The 20146-nt window shown below is 36.7% G+C and overlaps 1 protein-coding gene across 1 annotated transcript in view; it reads left to right on the top strand.

The window, feature by feature from the left end:
• SAV1 (salvador family WW domain containing protein 1) overlaps positions 1 to 20146 on the top strand; it is a 33708-nt gene that overhangs the window by 10423 nt on the left and 3139 nt on the right. Inside the window, exons 3-4 of the mRNA XM_017506747.2 lie at positions 14020 to 14290; positions 17871 to 18014. Coding sequence (XP_017362236.1) covers positions 14020 to 14290; positions 17871 to 18014 — 415 coding nt within the window. The remainder of the gene's footprint in view (positions 1 to 14019; positions 14291 to 17870; positions 18015 to 20146) is intronic.

Raw genomic sequence — 20146 nt, 5'->3', positions numbered from 1 at the left:
CAGCTACAAGTTTTTGAGTTCACCTTGAGAAAAGTTGAAACACATTTTTAGGATTTATGCTGAATAGGGCTCAAGGAATTTGAATAGAAAGGAGAAAGTTTGTAGGAGGGTAGGGATGTCCTATAGACAGATTTATTTTCACAGTCAATTTTGATTGTCGTAAGCATAAAAAGGTTGGAAAATTTGTTTTGCAGTGACTTAATGGCAGAAGTAATTTCTGCCAATTAGTTATTAGATTTTCAGGAAACACCTTATATCAATGGTTAAATTTGTTTTATTGTATTTAGTAGAAGCACAAAAACAAGTTGTATAATGTCAAAGTTTTAGAGCCTAGAAAGTTCTACGTTTAGCTGTAGAACTTTCAGATTAGAAAATAATGTTCTTGGCCACATACCAGTCACGCACTTACTGTATGTGTCAAAGGAAGGAATCCTGCTGTTAACAGGAAGCCTTTAGTTGGAATACTAAAGGCAGATTGAATTCCTTTGTTTTGCATTTAAATTGTAGTTCTGTGAAGTTTTAAGTAACAAACTTTTGAAAACATTTTTACACGTTTAAAGATGATTAAAGTAATCAGGATACAAAAATCAAACTGAAAAGTATGGGCTTTACCCAAAAATACTGGATTTGCAATTATTCTGGTAATGTGTAAATATTTGTGTAACCAGAATCTTTTTTGGTGAGGCGGTGTTGCTAATCTTTAGAGACACCACCTTGTTTGTAATTATTTTGCAGAGAAAGAAAGCAGATGGTTGGGCTTAATACTTAGATCTCTTTACCAACATCTTGATGATGTGCAGTATCCATTACTATGGACCCTGTGGAACTTTATTAGAGCTCTAGATCCATTTTATTGTCTGTAGCCACTACAATATTTGGAAACCAGCCTATTTGAGTTTTATCCATAATGGTAGATCTCATAAATATGCCTGGTTGTCTGAGATTAAATTTTTTGGCACATCTACTGAAAGCGTGATAGAGAAAATAATACTTTATCTGTGTCTTTGACTAAGTCATATGTTTACTGTATGAATGTTTTACTTAATAGAAGGTGTTTGTGCAGTTAATTCTTGCAAATAGAATCTGTTTTGAGGATTAATTATGAATGCAGTTTGTTACTTTCAAGGACTAATTGAAATTATGGAAAGCTAATTTTGTTCTTGTCACTCAGAAACCAAAGTTCTCATTTTTTCCCACTGATTTGGTTCCTAATTGGTGGCTTGCTTTTTCTTTTACTAGTGAAAGTCATATTTTTCTTTAAAGAGTAAATAACAGTTGATTTTTTGTTGCTAAGATTACATGGTTAGTAGTAGGTTTGTCATTTCACCTTATACCACTTGTGTGACCACTGGTAAAATAATTCACTTGAACCTTTTTTCTCATCTGTAAATTGGTGATAATAGTACTACCTCCCAGAGCAGTTTTGACTATGAAATAGGTAAAGGGCTGGGGATAGAATGCACATCCATAACTGTTTGCACATTTCCTTTGTAAAAGTGAGTGTTTTGTGTTCTTTTGTACTTTTCCCACTTACTTGATATATTGGTTTTTGAAGTTTTCAGGTTTCTGGCTGAACTCAGACTGGAGAAATGATGTATTAGAGCTTGACATAACTAACTAACTTACCTACTTATTTCCTTATTTATTTATTCATTTTAAATAGAGTTGCCTTTGTTGCCCAGGGTGGAGTGCAATGGCACAATCTCGGCTCACTGCAACCTCTGTCTCCCGGGTTCAAGCTATTCTCCTGCCTCAGCCTCCCAAGTAGTTGGGATTACAGGCATGCACCACCACACCTGGCTAATTTTTTTTTTTTGTATTTAGTAGAGATGGGGTTTCATCATGTTGGTCAGGCTGATCTTGAACTCCTGACCTCAGGTGATCCACCCACCTCACCTTCCAAAGTGCTGGGATTACAGGTATGTGCCACTGGGCCCAGCCCAGCTTTTTTATTTTTATGTTTTTCTTTTTTTAATCTGCTAGATCTGCTTTATTACTCTTAATGCTTTATGCTTTAGACCAGTAGTTTGCATTATTTTGTACTGTACATTTATCTCAAATTTTACAAAATTATCCCAAATCATAATTTGAAAAAAAAAATTGGGCTTTCAGAAAATACAGCTGGTTTATGTTTTGAAATTATTAACAGATACCTCTAAAAAGTTTAAGAATCATGCCTTTTAGAGGGCATTTGGGTTTTATTTATTTATTTATTTATTTATTTATTTATTTTTGCAGGATAGCCTGTCATTCTGTTGCCCAGGCTGGAGTACAGTGGGTAATCTCTATTCACTGCATCCTCTGCCTTCTGGATTCAAGCGATTGTCCTGCCTCAGCCTCCCGACTAGCTGGGACTGCAGGCACGTGCCACCAGGGCACTGGGGTTTTATCGTAGTGTTGGTAAAGCTGATGCGCCTATTTGCAACTTTGGGTACTTATGGCTCCCTTATCAAATTGTCAGGTTTTAAAAATAAGAGTTTTTACAGAGAGGTCTTTGAACTTCCTCTAATATGAATTGCAAATTTATACTTCTAATATGGTTTTTGGTGCCTAATGTTGTTTAAATGTAAAAATACATGTGGTTCTAGATTTAGGCAAGTTCAGTACATATATGGAAATATGGGTTTTCTAAATAGATGAAATTGCCACAAACTTTAATGCTCTCTAAACCTGTAGAGTTTTTGATTGCTATAAAAGCTTTTATTTTTAGGCTGGGTGTTGTGGCTCACACCTGTAGTCCTAGCACTTTGGGAGGCCAAGGCGGGCGGATCACCTGAGGTCAAGAGTTCAATACCAGCCTCACTAACATGGTAAAACCCCGTCTCTACTAAAAATACAAAAATTAGCCAGGCATGATGGCACACACCTGTAATCCTAGCTATTCGGGAGGCAGAGGCAGGAGAATCGCATGAACCTAGGAGGTGGAGATTGTAGTGAGCCAAGATTGTACCACTGTACTCTAGCCTGGCTGACAAAGCTATACTCCATCTAAAAAAAAAAAAAAAAGAAAAGCTTTCATTTTTAATAATGCTGTATTTTGAAACTTATTTCTATTAGATGTCTCCTGAGGGTAGCTCTGTTAGCCAAAATATTATGGCTTTTATAAATAACTCAATATAAATACACTGAATTGACTGTACATTAAAAAATTGTTACATTGCTATTCTTCATTTTGACTATAGAGCATTTTTAAAATAATGAACATATCAGAGTATAAAGTAATCGTGTGTTTCTACCTGTGATCTTAAAGTCATTTGCTGTGTACATGTGTTTCATACATTGGCTTCTTTTTGTTTAAATATTTTTAAGTACTGAAGTTGCTTAAGCCATACATATTAAACCTTCAATTTGAGTTTAATAGAAGCTTAGGTCAGTTCCGCCAAAAGCCTTGTTTTGTTCTGTTCTATTGTAACTATCTTTTAAAAAATTATATATTAGTTTTCTTTTGTATTTTTTGTATTTTTAGTAGAGATTGAGTTTAACCATATTGCCCAGGCTGGTCAAACTCCCAAGCTCAAGCCATCCGCCCGCCTTGGCCTCCAAAAGAGCTGGGATTACAGGCATGTGCCACAGCACCCAGTCTGGATCATTGTCACCAAAAGCCTTGTTAGTTTCGTTCTGTTCTATTGTCACTATCTTTTTAAAAATTATATGTTAGCTTTCTTTTCAAAGGATACTGACCAAGGGTGATCTTTAGTCTGTTTTTGTTCTTGCATCCTTTTTGCCAGAATACTTCATAGATAATGTTGTATACATTCTATTGCATAAGTTCTAGTGACATATAATGACTGATATGTCTTTCTGTGATGTTAAGATGCAGTCATGGGTACAGATGTCAGCTTGATTCATCCATCATGAAGTTCTTCATAAGCCTTTCACCTATTACTGGTTTTTGGCAGCCAGCCATTAATGATCATTGGCTAGCACTATTACCGGAACACCTCATTTTATTTGCTTTGCTCTATTGTGTTTCCCAGATACTGTGTTTTTTTTTTACAAATTGAAGGTTCGTGGCAGTCCCGTGTTAAGCAAGTCTTTTGCTGTCATTTTTCCGACAGCACGTGCTCATTTCATGTCTTTGTGTCATATCTTGATAATTCTCGCAATATTTCAGACTTTTTTCATTTTTGCCTGTTATGGTGATCTGTGATCAGTGATTGCTGATATTACTATTGTAATTGTTTTGGGGCACCACAAGGAATTGCACTCATATGTGAAACTAAACTAAAATAAGAAGTGGAGCCTGATAATGTGACTGAATTGCTGCTGTCTCATGATAAAACTTGAGCAGATGAGGAGTTGCTTCTTATGGATGAGCAAAGAAACTGGCTTCTTGAAATAGAATATACTCATGGTGAAGAAGCTGTAAATATTGTTGAAATGACTAATTTAGGATATTAAATTTAGTTGATAAAAGTAACAGAGGAATTTGAGAGGATTGGCGCCAGTTTGAAAGAAATGCTACTGTGGGTAAAATGCTATCAAATAGCATCATATGCTACAGAAAAATCTTTCATGAAAGCAAAAGTCCATTGATGTAGCAAACTTCATTATTGTCTTACTTTAAGAAATTGCCACAGCTACCCCAGCCTTCAAACACCACCACCCTGCAGTCAGCAGCCATCAATATGGAGACAGCACCTTCCACCAGCAACAAGATGCTGTGAACTGACTAAAGGCTCAGATAATCGTCAGCATTTTTTTTTAGCAGTGAATTATTTTTTTATTAAGATCTGTACTTTTTTAAAAAGATATAATGCTATTGTACAATTAATAGAGTACAGTATATTGTAAAGGTATCATATTCACTGGGAAACAACAAAATTCATATAACTCATTTTATTGCAATATTCACTTTATTGCAGCGATCTGGAACCAAACCTAAATATCTCCAAAGTATGTTTGTATTCCATTAAGTGTTGCAAATTGTGATACTTGAATTCTGTCATTTCTTCTGTATTTATTAGTTGGGATATTATAATTAAGGACTTTATCAATGATTTGGTTGCTGTTCATATAGGAAAGATGAGTTAAATACTATATCTTTTCCTTTGTTTGATGTTTGAGAATAAAAATTGATACCCTAGCTGCCTATGAAAGTAACCATGAACTCATGGATTTTTTTTTTTTTTAACTCCAAGCTTTATTTGGATTTTATCAGTTTTATTTTTTTTAAATTAATGTTCATTTTCTGTTCTAGGATTCATTCCAGAGTGTACTGCATTGCACTTAATTTTATGTTTTTAGTCTTCTTTAACCAATGCTAGTTTCTCAGTTTTTTGTTTTTTTATGACCCTGACAGTTTTGAGGAGTACAAAATGTTTTGTAGATTATACCTCAATTTTGTTTTGTTTTTTTTTCTTCAATTTTTTTTTTTTTTTTTTTTGAGACAGAGTCTTGCTCTGTCACCCAGGCTGGAGGGCAGTGGCGCTGTCTTGGCTCACTGCAACCTCTGCCACCCAAGTTCAGGCAATTCTCCTGCCTCAGCCTCCTGAGTTGCTGGAATCACAGGTGCCTGCCACCACACCCAGCTAATTTTTGTATATTTTAGTAGAGATGAGGTTTCGCTATGTTGGCCAGGCTGGCCTCAAACTGCCGACGTCAGGTGATCCACCCACCTCGGCCTCTCAAAGTACTGGGATCACAGGCATAAGCCACCACGCCAGGCCTTTTTTTTTTTTTTTTCCATTTCAAAAAAAAGTTTTGATATTTTTCTCATGTTCCATTTTATCATGTATTTTCCCTGACCCAGAAGCCATTTCTTCAAGATGTACTGGTAGATTTTAAGATTTTTAAGAGTCATGTTTTAATTATTCGTGTGGTAATTCCTTTTGATGTTTACATTGTTCCTTCTTTGGTGGCAGGAGCCCCTTCAGGGTTGGTTCCTTTTTATTTCTCTTTGCATTCTAATGTGACTAGATGTTTCAGGCTCATATTGTGCATTTTCTGCCTCAGTGCTGGATTCAACGATTTATCTAAGGATCCCTGGTTCCTTTCGATGGAGTAGTGGTATTCAGGGATCGCACACCTTTACTCATTAATCTTTGGTGGGTTAATGCATGTAGACCTTTTTGATGGATATGTCTAGGTAATATGTTTTGCTGCTTTCTGGAAATAGAAATTCATTATGAGTTCATATTGTTTGCAGTTTAAGATTTACAAGTTTTTACTTTTTAAAAAAACATTTAATTATAAAATACACTTAACAGTTTACCATCTTAATTGTTAAGTGTACAGTTTGGTGGCAGGAAGTACATTCACATTAAGCTACCTTCTTTTTGCCTTATATTCTTATTTTTTTTCTCATGCTGAAAATCTTGGTTCCTGTTGACAATTACATAACTATTCATTTGCTTTATCTATAGCATAACTAGCTTTAAAAATACTGTCATTGACAATATGATTACTGAATAAAACAAGATTTCTTTATAGTTTTTTTTTTTTTTTTTTTAATTTGAGATGGAGTCTCACTGTGTTGCCCAGGCTGGAGTGCAGTGGCACAATCTTAGTTCACAGCAACCTCCGCCTCCCAGGTTCAAGCAATTCTCCTGCCTCAGCCTCCCACATATCTAGCACTGCAGGCACGTGCCGCCATGCCCCACTAATGTTTTCTATTTTTAATAGAGACAGTGTTTCAGCACGTTAGCTAGGATGGTCTAGATCTCCTGACCTTGTGATCTGCCTGCCTCAGCCTCCCAAAGTGCTGAGATAACAGGCGTGAGCCAGCATACCCAGTCCATAGTTTGTTTTTTAAATTTAGGATATTTCCTGATCAGGAAGTACAATTTATTGTGTTGAAATTCTCTTTAGGCTGGACACAGGGGTGCATTTCTGTAATCCCAGCACACTGGGAGGCCATAATGGGAGGAATGCTTGAGTATAAGAGTTTTGAGAGCAGCCTGGGCAACATAGTGAGACCCTGTCTTTACAAAAAAAATTTTAAAAAGGATTAGCCAGGCTTGGTGGTGTGTGCCTGTAGTCCCACCTACTGAGGAGGCTGAAGTGGGAGAATTGCTTGAGCCCGTGAGGTTGAGCCTGCAGTGAGCCATCATTATGCCACTGTACTCCAGCCTGGGTGACAGAGTGAAACCCTGTCTCAAAAATAAATAAATAACAATAAATAATAAAATTCACTTTGAACAGTTTTTTTGTAGTATGCTTTGGCTACTTGATGCACACTTAGATTCGTTTGCTTCATTTTGTTTTTACTTTTTAGGGATTGCTTTTTCTAAATTTTGATTTAATTTTGTTTGGAAGTTACACAGGATATTTAAAAGGTTGCAAAACCAAAACTATAAAACAGAGTACATTTAGAAAATTAGTTCTATCCGTGTCCTCTTCTACCCCATTTCCTTCTTCCCCCCTGTAAATACCAATTTCATTAATTTTTGTTATGTATTTCATTGCAACATCTTATGAAAATAGATGCAAATATATATAATATGTATTCATATTCTTCTCTTTCATTCATATATATGTAGTATTAGGTTTCTCTACCTGTAAAACACATTACTCCCAAACTCACTGGCATAAAACAATAAACATTGGTTATTTCAGTTCCTGTGGGTCAGGATTTTGGAAGTGGCTTAGCCAGATCATTCTGACTCAGAATCTCTCAGTTGCAGTCCACATATCAGCTGGGGCTGCAGTTATCTGAAGGTTTCGCCAGGGCTGAAATATCCATATTTCTTTTTTTTTGCGGGGAGGCAGAGTGAGACAGAATCTCTGTCACCCAGGCAGGAGTGCAACGGCACAATCTTGGCTCACTGCATCCTCCATCCTCCAGGTTCAAGTGTTCTCCTGCCTCAGCCTCCCAAGTAGCTGGGACTACAGGCATGTCCTGCCATGCCCAGCTAATATTTGTAATTTTAGTAGAGACACGGTTTTGCCATGTTGGCCAGGCTGGTCTCAAACTCCTGACCTTAGGTAATCTACCCACCTTGGCCTCCCAAAGTGTTGGGATTACAGGTGTGAGCCCCTGCGCCCAGCCGAAAGATCCACTTCTAAGTACAGTCACAGGCTGTTAGCAGGGGACTTCAGTTCCTTGCTACGTGGAGGCCACAATTCCTCACTTCATGGGCTTCTCATGATAGGGTATCTGGTTTCCCCCAGAGTGAGTGATGAGAGAGCAAGTATGCTTGACTAGGACAGAAGCTGCACGGTCTTTTATATCCTAATCTCAGAAGTCACACCCCATCCTTTCTGCCATGAACTATTGGTCACACAGACAAGGGTGTGAATACCGGGAGGATGGGGATGATTGGGACCCAGGGCCACTTTATTGGCTGGCTGCTAATAAAGTTTTTTTTTTTTTTTTTTTTTTTTTTTCTGAAATGAAGTTTCATTCTTGTTGCTCAGGCTGGAATACAAGGGTGCAATCTCGGCTCACTGCAGCCTCTACCTCCCAGGTTCAAGTGATTCTCTTGCCTCAACTTCCTGAGTAGCTGGGACTACAGGCATGTACCACCACACCTGGCTATTTTTTGTATTTTTAGTAGAGATGGGGTTTCTTCATGTTGGTCAGGCTGGTCTTGAACTCCGACCTCAGGTTGTCTGCCCTCTTGGCCTCCCAAAGTGCTGGGATTACAGGCGTGAGCCACTGTACCTGGCCCTTGTTTTTTTTTTCACTTAATACATCCCAAATCTTACTCCAGGGCAATACATAGAAATCATCTTTATTCATGTTTACAGCTATATAGTACTCTGTTTTGTGTGTGTAATAGTTTATCATCCAGTTTGCTATTAGTGGACATTTGGTTGATTTCTAGCCTTTCGCTACTATAGATGTTGCTGCAGTGACTAGCCTTATGCATATGCGTTATATTTTGTATTTCAGTACAGTTTCTTAAACCACCTGCCAGTAACCTGTATTTATCCATAAACTTACATATCCTTCTTTAGAATCTGGGTTTGAATTGATGCATTTACCTTAATTTTAAAGTTTCTTCTAAATTACCTTTTGTCACTGGGGCCTTTTTCATTTGCCTTTCCTTAAAGGTAAACATGATGTTTTCATTTTGCCATAGTTTCCAGCCAACTGTAATTTTAAAAGCTCTTCAGAGTTGGCTGGGAACTTTTGACTAATAGATGTTTTGCTCTGGCATGGTACTCCTTCACACTTCAGTGGTCACCCAGTCAGTCTTATTTTGACCATTCTGAGATATTCTAAGTTTGGCAGTTAGGGCCTTGGGTTGACTGACAGTCTTCTGTTAACACACTAACTTTTCATTTAAATGCTGTATCGTTGTACCATTAAGGGACAAGAATTCAAATTTATGGTAAAATTTTGTCTGGGGTGCAACCATTACAAATAATGAGGAGTTCTAATAGTATGAACCAGGTACTGTCTTCCCAGGCCTGTGTTTGAACATGTAGCAGCAATGATAATACATCTGTATTTGCTGCCTAGTGTGGCTAACAAATTTATTCTCTTGATTGTAAAAAACATCATCGTTTCAGAACTAGTAAAATGTGGGAGAGAAAGAGGCAAAATAAGTCCAAAAATCAAGGAAGGTACTTACACAGTTTCTGTCTCACTGCTGTATGTGTCTCCTCCACAAGTACCACACACTGTATTATTACTGCAGCTTATTTACTGAACACTCCCTATGTGCTTTACTCTGTAGACACTGTTCTAGAGTCTGGAGATAGCTCTGTGAATAAAACAAAAATTCCTGTCCTAAGAATCTTCCTTGTGGGATTCTTGTAGGATAATAAACACTAAAATTATATAATAAGCTAAAAGGCTAAAGTGCTTTTTTTAAAAAAGTAAAACGGTAAGTAGAATCTCAGGAGATGTAGATTGCAATAGGAAGAATAAGCTTCATTGAGACATTTGAGAAGAGGCTGGAAGAGGGTGAGAGTGAGCCAAGAGGATCCGAAGGAAGAATGTTCTAGGGAGAATGAACAGCCAGTGCCTGTCATGTTTGAGAACAGCATCCAGGAGGTAAGTATAGCTGAAACAGAGTTAACTAGGAGTAAAAAAAAAAATAGCAGCTTAAGGCTGGGCGTGGTGGCTCACGCCTGTAGCCCCAGCACTTCGGGAGGCCAAGGCGGGTGGATCACAAGCTCAAGAGATCAAGACCAGCCTGACCGATATGGCGAAACCCCATCTTTACTAAAAATACAAAAATTAGTTGGGCATGGCAGTGTGTGCTTGTAATCCCAACTATTCAGGAGGCTGAGACAGGAGAATTGCTTGAACCTGGAAGGCAGAGGTTGCAGGGAGCCGAGATCGCACCACTGAACTCTAGCCTGGGTGACAGAGCGAGACTCTGTCTCAAAAAAAAAAGGCAGCTTAAGTCAGAGAAGAAATGGAGGTCTGATCATTATTAGGGCTTCGTATTGGAAGTTACACAAGAGATAACTTTTATCAAGTCATGAGACATTAAAGATAACTTGTACCAAATATCAAGGAGAATAATTACTGAGCTCAGCCATATTGAACCAAATAAATACTTCTTGTTTTAAGCCACTGAGTTTCAGGGTGATTTGTTATACATATGCTATTGGTATTCTTGTGTGAGAATAAAATTATACAGCCAGATTATTCTTGTAAAAAATATAGTAAATTTAACTTTTTTTCAGGTTACACAGTTCTATGTAATAACGTATAAATTCATGCAATGACTGCATAATGAGAATATAGAACATTTCTATCACCCTCCAAAATTCCCTTATGTTGTCCTCTTATAGTCAACTCCTGTCTGTCACCCCCAGTTCCTAGCAATCACTGTTTTCTGTCCTAGTAGTTTTGCCTTTTCAAGAATCTCATAAAAATGGACTCGTACAATTTGTAGCCACTTGAGACTGACTGCTTTCCCTCAGCATGATACTTCTGAGATTCATCTTTGAGATTCTTGCATATATGGATAATTAGTTCCATTTTGTTCAGATTTCACTGTACAGTTGTACCACAGTTTCTTTATCCATTCTGTCAAAAGTCGTGTGTGTTGTTTCCACTTTGGGGCAAATATGAATACAGTCATTGTAAATATACATGAGTAGGATTTTGTATGAAGATGACTTCTCATTTCTCTAGGGTAAATACTTGGGAATGTGATTGCTGTAGCATATGAATAGCATATGTTTAACTTTATAAGAAATTGCTAAGCTGTTCTCCAGAGTGACTGTAGCATTTTGCATTTGCACCAGCAGTGTATGGGCATTCCAATTCTGTATCCGCATAAGAACATGTATTGTCAGGTTTTGTTTGGGTTTTTTGGCTATTTTCATAGATGTGTATTGTCATTTCATTATGGTTTTAATTTGCGTTTCTCTCACGGCTAATTGTGATCCTGAGCATTTTTTTCATGTGCTTTTTACCATCAACATGTTGTCTTTGGTGAGGTGCCTGTTAAAAATTCTTACCCATTTTTTTTTTTTTAACTGGGTTGTTTTCTTTTCTATTTTTGCTTTTGTTTTGAGAGAAGGAGTTTCACTCTGTTGCACAGACGGGAGTGTAGTAGCTTTTCCAGGCGTGATGATAGTGCGCCACAGCCCTGAAGTCTTGGGCTCAAGTAACCTTCCTACCTCAGGTTCCTACGTACGTTTAACTACAGGTTTATGTCAGTGTGCCAGGCTCAGGGTTGTTTTCTTAATGCTGAATTTTGAGAGTTCTTCATATATTCTAGGTCACAGTTTTTTGGCTAATACATGATTTACAAATATTTTTCTCCCAGTTTACAGCTTGATTTTCTTTCTCTTAGTGTCTTTCACAAACGTTTTTAATCTTGACAGAGTTCAATTTAAACAGTATTTTTTCTTTATGAGTTGAACTTTCAGTATCATGGTAAAAAAAAAAAAACTCTTTAAGCTCAAAAAAATTTATTCTACTTTTTTCTTATAAAAGCTTTATAGTTTTACATTTAGATATATGATCCATTTCGAGTTAATTTGTGTAAAAGGTGGAGGTATAGGTTGTGATTAGGTTTTTCTGCATGTGGACGTCCAGTTGTTACGACGTCATTTGTTGGAAAAACTAACCTTTCCCCACTATTGCCCTTTCACCTTTATAAAAATCAATTGACCATGTCTAGGTGGGTGTGCTTCTGCATTCTGGTTCCATTTATCTATTTGTCTGTTCTTTTGACAATACCACAATGTCTTGATTACTGTAGCTTTATAGTAAGCCTTAAAAATCAGGTATTATGAGTCCTTCAACTTTATCCTTTTTAAAAAAAAATTGTTTTGGCTACTCTAGTTCTTTTGCTTTTCAGTATACATTTTAAAGTCTGTCTAACAACTGTCTGTATCTACAGAAACTTGGAATTGCTATTATTATTATTTTTTGAGACGGAGTTTTGCTCTGTCACTCATGCTAGAGTGCAGTGGTCCAATCTCAGCTCACTGTAACCTCTGCCTCCCGAGTTCAAGCAGTTCTCTCACCTCAGGCTCCCGAGTAGCTGGGATAACAGGTGCCTGCCACTGTGCCCAGCTACTTTTTGTATTGTTAGTAGAGACAGGGTTTCACCATCTTGGCCATGCTGGTCTTGAACTCCTTACCTCATGATCATCTGCCTCAGCCTTCCAAAGTGCTGGGATTACAGATGTGAGCCACTGCGCCCGGCCAGTCCTTGGAATTTTTATTGGAATGACAGTAGTCTCCCTTTATCCATGGTTTGGCTTTCCACAGTTTCAGTTACCTCTGCAACTGCAGTCTGAAAATAGATGAATACAGTACAATAAGATATTTTAAGAGAGAGGAAGAGAGATCACATTCACCCAATTTTTATTATTTTATAATTTTTCAATTATATTGCTGTTAATTTCTTACTGTGCCTAATTTATAAGTTAAACTTCATCATATATATGTGTGTATAAGAAAAAAGATAGCATACACAGGGTTAGGTACTATCTGCAGTTTCAGACATCTACTGGGGATCTTGGAATGGATCCCCCTGTGGATAAAGAGGGACTACTATACTTTAAACATAACAATCATTTCAGGAGAATTGACATCTTAACTTTATGTTGAATCTTCCAATCCATTAACATGGTAGGTTTTATATTTCTTTAATCAGTGTTTTGTAGTTTTTAGCATATGGATCCTGCACATGTTTGGTTAAATTTATATGTAAATATCTGACTTTTTGGAGCTATTAAAAATGGTATTATCTCAGTAACTTTTTCCTTCCAGTTGTTGCTAGTTAATATATAAATATTTCATTGATTTTTGTATGTTGACCTTACAACCTGCTATCTTAAACTTACTTAATAATTCTAGGGCACAGCCAGATTACTTTTAAGTATTTATAAACTGGGAATGGTTTTACAAGTTCATTTTTGCTTTTTTTTAGAATGAAATTTCAAATCTTGAATTGGAAAGTTTTCTTTTTCCCACTTTTCTTTCAGCTTTACTTACTTACGTAGCTTTACTTACTTAATTACTTAAGTAGCTTTATTACTACAGGTTGATTATCCCTTATCCCAAAATGCTCAGGACCAGCAGTGTTTCAGATTTTGGATTTTTTAATTTTTATTTTGGAATATTTGTATATACATAATGAGATGTCTTGGGGAAGAGATCTCAAATCTGAACATGAAATTCATTTATGTTTCATATAAACCTTTTATGCATAGCCTGAAGTTAATTTTATATAATATTTTAAATAATTTTGTGCGTAAAACAAAGTTTTGACCGAATTTTCACTGTGACTCATCACATAAGTTCAAGTGTGGAATTTTTCATTTGTGGCATCATGTCGGACTGGAGCATTTCAAATTTCAGATTCTTGGATTAGGGATGCTTAACCTGTAGTTAAATGTTTGTATGGCCTGTTGATGGAAGCATCAGCCAAAAAACCCTCCACTAATTTCAAAGTCTAATTCTTCCCCCTTTGTATAATTAAATGATGGTAATACTGACTAGTTTTATGAAAACCATCATAATGAACATAATCATGAATTTAAACAGAGAGTACAATCAGGATAGTTAATGTTGTGACTTTCCTAGATGGCACATTTTTTTGCATTGAATAATTGTTCTGTTTCTTCTCTTCATTTTCTTTTTCCCCATAGGTATTGGGAGAGTTGCTGCTACATCTTTAGGAAATTTGACTAACCATGGTTCTGAAGATTTACCCCTTCCTCCTGGCTGGTCTGTGGACTGGACAATGAGAGGGAGAAAATACTATATAGATCATAACACAAATACAACTCACTGGAGCCATCCTCTTGAGCGAGAAGGCCTTCCTCCGGGATGGGAGCGAGTTGAGTCATCAGAATTTGGAACCTATTATGTAGATCACACAAATAAGAAGGCTCAGTATAGGCATCCCTGTGCTCCTAGGTAGAGTATCAACTTTATTTTCAACTTTTTGTTTCAGGATTGTCTAATCTTAGATTTTGGACTCATATTTTCATCCAAGAGAAAAGTATTCTAAAGCTTGAGATTTGAAAGCCTTGCATTTCGAAATTTACATTTTTTCTTTGGACTTACATTTAGTAATAAATGACTTTAATAAGTTAAAAATACTTTTTAACCTTAAAAATAGGATCATTGTTCTTATGATTGGATTCTGCTATAATATACTAGAATGTTTTATTATAGGTATCCAGAAATTAAATTAATTAAAGCACCTGTCTTCTTACACTTAAATTTCTACAAATAATACAGACATACCTCCTAAGTCAGAATATACTATTGAATTGCTTTTTTTATTCAATTTTAGACATGGTTGTATGTTCTGTTTCTTGCTATTACTAGGCAAGAAAGTGAAAATTGGGACTGGACAGAACATTCCAGATTTGTTTAATAAATGTAGCCAGTAATTCTTTCTGCTATTTTGATTGATATTGGGCCCGTAGTCCTGCTTTGTTGCCAGGCTTTCAGCTCCGTGCTGCCTAATACTGTAGCCAGTTGTCACATGTGGCTGTTGAGCACTTGAATGTGATTAATAAAAATTGATATGTGCTGTAAGTGTAAATACACACTGGATTTCAAAGTACATAAAAGCTAGCATTAGTTTAGTAATAATGAAGTTGCAAATATTTCAAATTAACCACATTTGAGCTTCAAAAGCTGAGCCACCAGATTAAAAATGATTAAAACATCATCTCCATTTTGATAAATGTTGTTTAGTGTCATCTGACATAATATAGTTTTTTGGTTATAGTGGACATTTGTATTTTCTTAGATAAATACTAAACTATCTCATGCTAAAATAGTTATGAAAATACGTTTTCGTATTATCACCTGGAAAACGATAAGCTTTGTTGTTATTGTGTTGCTTTAATTATTTTACATATTTGGATTAATTCAACTCTGAAAATCTGTTTTTTTCCATGATTCCATGTAGTGGTGCCCAGTCAATGTTTATTCAACTACTGAGGTTGTTGTCTTTGAAAGAATCAAACTTGTGGTTATGGTTTGTGGTCATCAGGTGGCAGAGATCATTGCGGTCCAAATAACCAGATTTGAGAGCTTACTTTTCTGTTCATCATTGACATGGTTTGGCTCTGTGTCTCACCCAAATCTCATCTGAAATTGTAATCCCTGTGTATTAAGGGAGGGATGTGGTGGGAGGTGAATGAATCATGGGGGTAGTTTCCCCCATGTTGATCTCCTGGTAGTGAATGAGTTCTCACGAGATCTGATGGTTTACAAACGTGGCAGTTCTCCTTTCTCTCTCTCTGTCCTACCACTGTGTAAGATGTGTCTTGCATCCCCTTCACGTTCTGCCATGATTGTAAGTTTCCTGAGGCCTCCTAGCCATGTGGCACTGTGGGTCAATTAAACCTCTTTTCTTTATAAATTGCCCAGTCTCAGGTATTTCTTTATAGTAGTATGAAAATAGACTAATACAATCATCATTAACCTTATGTTATTATAGAATTTTAATAGTTCCTTTAAAGCAGTTTCATAATTAATTAATTTACTTCTCTCAGCAACTTGGTAGAAGTTGAAAAAGAGAAAATAAACGCTGCCCTTAAGCTCACATATGTAGTATTAATAGCTGTCTGGCTGTCTATCTTAGGCTAATCCTTATACAGAATTCTTGATTTACATTAGGTTGTTTAATCCTGAGAGCAACCACCTGTGGTATGAATTTATTATTACACTCTTACAAGTATGGCTGAGGGTTAGAGAGTGGAGGAGTTTTGCCTACATTTACATAGGTTGTAAGTGTTAAAGCTGAGGTTCAAATCCAGGCATATCTGACTTCAAAGTCCCAATTCTTCCCCACCCCCAGTTGTACTATCAAATAATATTTTCCTTTGAACTTATTTAAGAAAGAAGAGTTAAAGATATAAATCAGTGCCATTTGCACATTGATCTTTTTAAATTGTTAGCCACAGAATAATCTAACCTTATTTTAATCCCAGTTTAGTAAACAGTGACCTTTTTAATTACACATCGTTTTCTCCCCATTATATGTATGTGTGTGTGTGTGTGTGTGTGTGTATCACATTTTCTTTTTTTTCTCCCTTTTATTTTCAGTTCAGGGGTACATGTGAAGGTTCATAATTGCATGGCTTGGGGATTTGGTACAGATTATTTTATCACCCAGGTAATAAGCATAGTAGTTTTTCAGTTCTCAGCCTTCTCCCATCCTCCACATGCAAGTAGGCCTCAATGTTTATTGTTCCCTTCTTTGTGTCCACGTGTACTCAATGTTTAGTTCCTACGTATTAGCATGTGGTATTTGGTTTTCTCTTCCTGCATTAATTCACTAGGATAATGGCCTCCAGTTTCATCAATGTTGCTGCAAAGGACATGATGTTCTTTTTTATGGCTGGGTAGCATTCCATGATGTGTATGTACCACATTTTCTTTATCCACATTTATCCAGCCCACCAGTGATGCGCATTTAGGTTGATACCATCTCTTTGCTATTGTGAATAGTGCTGCATTTAACATATGCATGCATATGTCTTTATGATAGAGTGATTTCTATTCCTTTGGGTATATTCCCAGTAATGGGACTGCTAGATTGAATGGTAGTTCTCAGTTCTTTGAGAAATCTCAAAACTGCTTTCCACTGTGGCTGAACTAATTTGTATTCCCAGCAGCAGTGTAGGCATTCACTTTTCTTTGCAACTATACCAGCATCTGTTATTTTTTGACTTTCTAATACTAGCCATTCTGACTGATATGAAATAGTGTTTATTTCATTGTGGTTTTGATTTGCATTTCTCTAGTAATTAGTGATGTTTAACATTTTTTCATATGCTTGCTGGTCACATATACACACATAAATCTTTATGTTTGAAGGCGCAGGGCACTTTCAGTCTGAAAAAGACCCTTCTGGCCTCCTTGAGTTTATTTATTAACCTTCAGGTGGTTCAGTGATTTCCTTAGCACTTTCCCATATAATATCTCTGTTCGCCACAGCATACACAGGCTGTTAGAACTAACTATAACATAATCTTTGCTTTTTTAATCTCTGTGACTTAAAATAGGCCCTAATCAACTCTAACTCCCATATGTTAAGTTGGTAAAAGTTTAAAAGGTATCTACATTTGATAGAGATATTGCAAACACAATACTCACTGCTGCCTCACTACATATCTCAAATTTTCAGCCTACAGGACGAAGACAACATTCTTTCTTGGAAGCTGTCAACCTTTCTGATATGAATTTCCAGCTGATGACTATTTCTTGTGGGAATTTACTATTCTAGTTGTAAGTCTCTGTATAAAGGTTAAAACTTAGTTCCAGCTTTTTTATATCCTCCTTTGAACCTGTTTTTGAAAAGACTAAGTACCAGCCGAAAGAAATACCTTAAAAATACATTATCTTTTAGGTGGCGTAAGTCAGTTTGGACAGAAGGCACATTGAAAAATGCTTAAGTATTATTTGTTCTTTTATAATTTCTTGTTTAGGTTTAGGACCTTTAGCCTAAAGAATGTCACTTCTTTCTTCTTAGTGTACCTCGGTATGATCAGCCACCTCCTGTCACTTACCAGCCACAGCAAACGGAAAGAAATCAGTCCCTTCTGGTACCTGCAAATCCATATCACACTGCAGAAATTCCCGACTGGCTTCAGGTTTATGCTCGAGCCCCTGTGAAGTAAGTACATTTACAGCACAAATTTGTTTGAGGAGTAAGTGAAGAGCTGAATGGAATCTCTGGGCTGCTTAAGCCAAGTAGTGTGCCATGGTTTACTCTTAGTAATATTGGGCTTCTAAGTAATACTTCACTCAAATAAAGGATATCATAGTTTATAATGTGTGAAAATCATTGATTAGAAATATTCTGCAAACATTTATAGAATCTTCATTTCTTTGTGTGCAGATCTCTGCTATTAGGGATATAAATAAAAAGCTTACATTCTCACAGGGAAGATTAATTGGTAAATAAGTGATACAGTACTTGTGATAAAAGTAAGGATCTGGGCACAGTGTCTCACACCTACAATCCCAGCACTTTGGGAGACTGAGGCAGGAAGATCTTTTAAGTCCAGGAGTTCAAGACCAACCTAAGCAAGATAATGAGAGCCCCATTTCCACAAAAAAATTTTTAAAAATTAGCCAGGCTTAGTGGCATGCATCTGTAGTCCCAAGTACTTCAGAGGCTAAAGTGGGAGGATAGCTTGATCTCAGGAGTTCAAGATCAGCCTGAACAACATGGCAGGACTCTTGTCTCTACAAAAAATTTAAAAATTATCAGTGTGTGTGGCATATACCTGTGATCTCAGCTACTCAGGAGGCTAAGGTGGGAGGATTGCTTGAGCCCAGGAGTTTGAGGCTGCAGTGTGCTATGCTTATGCCACTGCACTCCAGCCTGGGTGACAGAGCGAGACTCTGTCTGCGCCCCCTACTACTGCCGAAAAAAGGAATGATAGCAGATGGCATTTTCTTTGCTATTTTCTTTCTTCTTTCTCCCTTGATACCACTTGACCTACTACTGTATACAGCCTATGTTTGTATGCTGATGCTAAATCATATGTAGTATCTGTATGCATTTTTATTTTCTTTAAATCTGGAAGAATATGTGCCCAACTGTTAACCTTGGTATTTCTGGGGGTGGATATGGTTGAGGAGAATTATTCTTCCTGTTGTATGTTATTTCTACTTTATAGTCATGTTTAGTAAAAATAGCATAATAAGTTTTCCTTTTGGGGGGAAGAGATAGTACTTAATTGGAACTCCTGGTTTCTTACGGAAAGAAACAGATTCCTGAAGATTATAGTCTTTTTCAATTCTGTGGTTCTGTGAGCTAACTATAAAACTCAAGGAAACTAGCAAATAGGTTGGAACTCTTCCAAAATGGGCCAGACTGACAAAAAGAGAGCAAGTACTATACTACTCTACTGCTTTAAAATCTTAAACAAGAGGTCTAGAAGCCTGTTGCTTTCTAGTTGATTCTAATTGATGTTTCTGAAGAGGATGGAAATGGTTAATACTCTATCAACAAAGGGTGAATGGTTATCTATGAATTTGATAATGAAGAATCAATTACTTATCGCAACAAAGAGACATTTTTTGCCGAAAAATGTTTTGCCTGCTTCTTCCTTTTGTTTTTTTAGACAGTTGAGACTCTGAAATTGTGTAATCCTGAAATTCTTTCTTCCTATCTCTTGCAGTAATTTACCAACATAATTTTTGCATATACTTCTAAAACTTGATTTAGAAACAGATTAGGTTTTAAATTTTTATTTATTTAATTTTTGTCAAGTTATGTTCCTGTGTCTGCTCACAAAAGTCTATAATGCTTGGTATAGCTGTACTCAAAGCTGAACTATAGGATAAAATTTTTAAATTTAATCATTGACTGGAAAAAGACTGTCAGGAACATATTTACTTTCTGTTATTTCTCACACACACACCAAAACACTAGTACTTAGCAGTGTGTGGCAGGGGTATTTTTTATTCCAATGGCTTGGCAATCCTGTAGTGTCACCATTGACCCCGCTCTAAATACAGGTGGAAAAGAGGGAAGAGTGGACACAGTGTTATGGTGGGTAGGTGCAAGGGACTTAGGCTACATGGTGATACCTGGAGCTGAGGATAGCAGCACTTTTGGTCTCAAAGTCAGCATCCACTGGAGTGTGGACAGGTTATTTTTGGTAGAATTATAGCAACTGGTGCCTGATATTTGAGTTATTTATAAGTAGTATTTGAATAGAACACTGCCCTGGGAAAAACACAGCAAAAGAGATGGTAGAAGCATAGACTATTGGAATGGTTTACACCCAATTT

This window comes from Cebus imitator, unplaced genomic scaffold, assembly GCF_001604975.1.
Source record: "Cebus imitator isolate Cc_AM_T3 unplaced genomic scaffold, Cebus_imitator-1.0 Scaffold358, whole genome shotgun sequence".
NCBI classification, from domain to species: domain Eukaryota; kingdom Metazoa; phylum Chordata; class Mammalia; order Primates; family Cebidae; genus Cebus; species Cebus imitator.
This window is presented reverse-complemented; position numbering and strand designations above follow the sequence as displayed.